Source organism: Hoplias malabaricus, chromosome X2, assembly GCF_029633855.1.
Source record: "Hoplias malabaricus isolate fHopMal1 chromosome X2, fHopMal1.hap1, whole genome shotgun sequence".
NCBI classification, from domain to species: domain Eukaryota; kingdom Metazoa; phylum Chordata; class Actinopteri; order Characiformes; family Erythrinidae; genus Hoplias; species Hoplias malabaricus.
Genome location: NC_089819.1, coordinates 18,196,905 through 18,202,464, shown reverse-complemented (window position 1 = coordinate 18,202,464; position 5,560 = coordinate 18,196,905). Strand labels below are relative to the sequence as shown.

The 5,560-nt window shown below is 37.8% G+C and overlaps 1 protein-coding gene across 1 annotated transcript; it reads right to left on the bottom strand.

Annotated features, from left to right (window-relative positions):
* Positions 1 to 902: 902 nt before the first annotated feature.
* On the bottom strand, positions 903 to 4,689 carry LOC136677232 (probable peptidyl-tRNA hydrolase). Its single transcript, XM_066654705.1, has 5 exons — positions 4,157 to 4,689; positions 3,571 to 3,790; positions 2,394 to 2,493; positions 1,662 to 1,707; positions 903 to 1,453 (listed from the first exon to the last, which is right to left on the bottom strand). Exons 1-5 carry the CDS (start codon positions 4,328 to 4,330, stop codon positions 1,196 to 1,198), a joined length of 798 nt encoding a protein of 265 aa, XP_066510802.1. The 5' UTR covers positions 4,331 to 4,689; the 3' UTR covers positions 903 to 1,195.
* Positions 4,690 to 5,560: the final 871 nt, after the last annotated feature.

Sequence of the window (5,560 nt, the reverse complement as noted above, 5' to 3'; positions counted from 1 at the left end):
TATGCCCAAAAATGAGTACATATACTAATAAAACGAGCACGGCAGATATTCATATAATTTGTACAGGGGTTGGACAATGAAACTGAAACACCTGTCATTGTAGTGTGGGAGGTTTCATGGCTAAATCTTGCATTAATTGCACATTGCGCCAATAAGACCATGCGGATCCAATGGTACAAATATTGTGTCCTGAAGGCGGTGCCGTGTATCAGGACGACAATGCACCAATACACACAGTAAGACTGGTGAAAGATTGGTTTGATGAACATGAAAGTGAAGTTGAACATCTCCCATGGCCTGCACAGTCACCAGATCTAAATATTATTGAGACACTTTGGGGTGTGTTGGAGGAGCGAGTCAGGAAACGTTTTCCTCCACCAGCATCACGTAGTGACCTGGCCACTATCCTGCAAGAAGAATGGCTTAAAATCCTTCTGACCGCTGTGCAGGACTTGTATATGTCATTCCCAAGACGAACTGACGCTGTATTGGCTGCAAACGAAGGCCCTACATCATACTAATAAATCATTGTGGTCTAAAACCAGGTGTTTCAGTTTCATTGTCTAACCCCTGTATATAACAAATAATATTTATTTTACGGTTACCCAGTGTTAGAGGCATGAAAAGGATGTTTTAATGCTGGGTAGAACCTTGAGGGTGAACTGTTTCATACATATTGTACAAAGTCTGGGAAAGATGTTTTAGGAAAATATTTTCGACTTCACAATGAGAGCAGGCAGAATATTTGGGAGCCCCTGCTGAAAAAAAAAAGTGATGACTTCCTAAAATAAACCAATCTCTTTATAGAGAATAAATATTTTCATATTTTAATGCACAATTACTGTTTATTTACTTCCTTTAACATTAATAAATTCATGTTAATCCATAAAATAGTGCACAAAAATAAGAATACTTTATTCAGTGTATACTGTGTAATAAATTATTCAGATTTAGAAAATTAGTAAAAAATGTAATTTGACCAGGGGTTTCCAAACTTTTGCATGATATTGTGTATGGTTTAAAACAGTATGAGCCAATGGTCTACTAACAAGAAATGGACTTTCATCATAAACAAAAATATGTCCATATATGATTATTAAAAAATATATTTAAAAATCACAAGGAAAAGAGCACCATCAAATGACCAGTAAGATCATTCACATTTGCAGGTTATTACAAATGAATAAGTGTGGGGTCAGCTCTGAGTCTTCTCTTCAGCAAGATCATGAGGTGGAGGGGTTCTCTCTTTCTTTCTGCCTGCTGCTCTTCTGCCTCCTGCTGGAAAAGTCTGGAGCTGCTCTTCTGTGATCTGTGCGAGTAAAAGGTCCACACTCTGCTCCAGAACAGAGCTCAGAATGAGCTGCTCTTCTTTGGAAAATCGTCCCAAAACATGTCTGTCCACAGTTGTCTTTCCAGAGGGTCGTCCGATACCAATTCGTAGTCGTGGCATAACCTTCAATATGGCATAAGTAAGATGAGGAGAAAAAAATAAAACAATAAATATATATATATATATATATATATATATATATATATATATATATATATTATAAAGAACTAAAGTGTGGATTCACATAGTTAAGAGGTTTAAGATTTAAACTAAAGTTATTTTCCTTTTTTTTGTGTCAGATTGCAGCTGTATTTAATAAAAGCAGACTTACATCAGTTTGAAGACAATCAACACAGGATCGGACACCATTATGACCCCTGTCAAAGAAGGATTGAAAAGACTAAAGAAAAGAATTCTAGCAAACATTCAAGCACAAATACATTTAATAATCCAACATCAAGAGTTAAGTCTCCAGGAGAGTAGACGCTGCTTCTGCAGCAAATGGAAACAAGCACTGTCGTAATACCCCTGATTTTATAAGTGTTGAATAAGCAGGGATCAACATATTTTAGGCCATATAGCCTTATTTGTTTGCAAACTATAGAACTGGGCATATTTGATGTGGTTCTGTTAAATGAACACATTCTTTTGATTTGGTTTCCTTTATCACTGTGGATAAGAACGTCTGCAGAATGAGTTTGTGTACTTTAATATACATCTTACTCTATCAAACACTTTCTAAAATGCTGTAACAAATTTTGAGGTATTTATAAGAATAATATAAAAACAAATAATATTTGTTTATTTGGGATAATAATATCCCAAATAGTACAAATGTATTAATCATCACTGATTTTGGTGCAGTTACAATTAATGCAGTGTGAAAAGACTAAACATTCCGAATGATGTATTTTTTCTTCCCTATTTTCAAAACTACATGGAGCCATTACAGCACACGATGCATATGACATTCTGCATAGAGTATGTTTGTCTGTTTCCAGATGGAAAATAGGAATGAAAGAACTCCTTCACAAAACTGATGTAATTTGGAAGTAACTCTGACCTTGCACTCCCTCCATGTTTAATGCCGACTTTCCCAAGGGGTTTATCAAGTTCATCATGAACCAAGACAATGTGTTCAGGCTGCACAGAAAACTTCCCGGCTGAAACAAACACAGTCTTTTAACTCTTTGTGTATACAGTACATTGTTGAACACAGGCTATTATTATTACTCCTTGTAACTGTAGAGAGAAAATCTTGCATCTCCATTTTTTTCATATCTACATTTTCATTTTTCTACGTAACTGGAGAATTTTATACCATGAATATTCATTCATATTCTGTAACTATTTTGTGTTGTTCATGGTCACAGTGAGTCCAAAGCCTACCAGGAATCATTGGCTGCAAGGAAAAAACATGCCCTGGACACTGCATCAGTCCATCACAGGAAATCACACACTCATATAATAAGTCACATATTCACACCTATGAAGATTTCATACAGCCGATCCAGCTACATGTGTTTTTGACTGTGTGTGGAAACTCATACAAACAGAGAAGAGAACACACCAATATCCAGACAGACACACATAGTTACACAAGGTGGGGAATACACCCCAGGAACCTGAAGTTGTTTGGTGGCCATGCTGGGCCACTGTGCAGCCACAAAATAATACCATGTTTTTAAATATAGTGATATTTGTCCTACCCCTGAAGAGTGACACTGTTGGAAACACACGGTGTCTGTTTGACAGAAATGTTTTAAATAATTTTGTAACAAATAACTGCTTACAAACGGGGCGACACAGTGCTGCAGCAGGTAGTGTCGCAGACACACAGCTCCAGGGACCTGGAGGTTGTGGGTTCGATTCCTGCTCCGGGTGACTGTCTATGAGGAGTTGGTGTGATCTCCGTGTCTGCGTGGGTTTCCTCCAGGTGCTCCAGTTTCCTCCCACAGTCCAAAAACACACGCTGGTAGGTGGATTGGTGACTCAAAAAATGTCCGTAGGTGCGAGTGTGTGAGTAAATGTGTGACTGTGTGTGTTGCCCTGTGAAGGACTGGCGTCCCCTCCAGGGTGTATTCCCGCCTTGTGCCCAATGATTCCAGGTAGGCTCTGGACCCACCGCGACCCTGAATTGGATAAGCGGTTACAGATAATGAATGAGCGAATAACTGCTTACAAACCCATCTATAAACTTATGGTTACTTTAGTAAGCCATTCTGCTAGATGCCACTCACCTGCCTTAGCTACACTCACTCCGTTTACATTCATGAGCAGCTTTGGACGAAGAAGCACAAGCTGAGTGTCCTGAAAAACTGAAATGATGACCTCTCCTGACACCTGTCTGTCTGACCTCCACTGGTCAGCCACACCCAGTCGCTCGGCCAGTGCTGAAATCACAGTCATCCCGACACTGTGCCTTGAACCATTCATCCCAGGGTTACCAAGCCCTACCACCTGAAAAAAACATTAGACATTTATTTACCAGTCAGAAAGTTGCAGCTGTACGACTCATTTTTCAAATTTGAATGTTATCAAATTTAGAAAATATCACAAATAATTATTGGCTCAGTTTCCATACGGGAGTATCCCTATGCTCCCTAGTGGCTATCCTTGTCCACCTTCTACTCCAAGGTTTACTTATGATGTTTGTGTTCAAGACATTCAATAAACCACAGTGGGCTGAACAAGTTTTAACACATAACTATAGGTAGAACTCAACGATATGGGCCCTTTATTAAAACGTTAAAGCCCGTTAATATAACCTTTAAATATTCACTGAGTCAGTATTTGAGGTAATGTATTTAAAAATAAAGTACAAACCAGTTTCCTTCTAGAACTGTTCACCACATCACTGGCCATCTTCTCAGACTGGACTGTGCCCAAAAGCACACGGTTCATCAACTTATTTATCATCCGCCTCAAAGCCATCGATAACAGCCTCCAAACCTGAGACAAAATCGCCAGGAGTTTTACCTTCCTCGTTTCGTCACTCATCAGCTACGTTGAAAGTTACAGTTACGTTACATCAGCATTAAAACCACCGCGTCATTTTCACTAAACAAACACACGAGACTGTCAGCGGTGTCCCTGTCTTTACAACGTGTCTCGCTTCCTCTCGCAGCTTCTTTATTCACGTTCAGTGGAGTTTAGACCGACCTTCACAGTCAAAGCGCTCGTCAGTTCATTAAAACCCCGAATGACTTCATGCCGCTTACTAGAATTGTTGGTTGCCAGATTGTAGACTAATCATTTTCTCCTTTAGGATTTTCTGTCCACAATCTACTCAATGCGTTTTAGTACTTCAACGGCGGACTTTTATATCTTTAAACTAGATTGTTCTTTACGGTGCATGACGAAAGGTCATCTTTTAATCTTTTATTTATTTCCTTAAATCATATATAGTGACACAGATCTATTCTAAAAAACATGGCAACCGGAAACGTCAGATGTGACACAAAAAAGGAACTAAAAACCGACACCGCCATCTACCGAGGAGGATCGGTCAGTATAGACGGATATAAAAACATTTATTATTACAAGATAATAATGGTTATGAATATAGTAATAATTCCATTGTGTTGTTGGTAATATACATTAACACCTCTATATTTAATCAAAATAATTATAATGAACATATACTGTTTGTATAAATTTAATGCAATGACATGTGACATAAATATTATAACAATCAACTGATAATACTTATAATACTACTGCTACTATATACTACTAATAATACTGCTAATTATAATAATAATAATAATAATAATAATTATTATTATTATTATTATTATTTTAATTATTATTTAAAAACAAAATGTGTGGTTAATTTCGTTATTTATTTATATATTTAATTAATTACATCATTCATTATTTTCTAATTTTATAGATAAATATTATGACCTAGCTATCGCTAACGAACTTCTCCACCACTCAGTATCTAGTTACAGTTGAAGATGGTGTCTGTTTGAGTAGGTTCGCTTACTTCAGTCTGCAGCAGGTGAGTCCTTCTCGGCTTAAAATTGGCTTAAAACATTCTGCGCCCGAAAGAAGATCGTTGTTTTAGGAGCATTAATCCTTCTGAAGTCTCGTAGTTTCCTCCTTCGAGTTTAACCACTAGGAAAAGTAGCCTTTAACTCCAGAGCAGCCTCCGTTCACCCAGAGTAAAGTAGGGTCTACCTGGAAGACCGCCATCACTGAGTGATATTACAGAGGGGTGAGGGG

Bases quoted from the DNA above. Each gene is read 5' to 3' on its own strand.
- LOC136677232 (XM_066654705.1), bottom strand. From the start codon at position 4,330: ATGAGTGACGAAACGAGGAAGGTAAAACTCCTGGCGATTTTGTCTCAG. The intron at 3,791-4,156 runs GTTTGTACTTTA...TGTTTTTTTCAG, and splicing joins ACAGTTCTAGAAGGAAACTG to GTGGTAGGGCTTGGTAACCC. The intron at 1,708-2,393 runs GTCAGAGTTACT...CTTCTTTGACAG, and splicing joins AAACATGGAGGGAGTGCAAG to GGGTCATAATGGTGTCCGAT.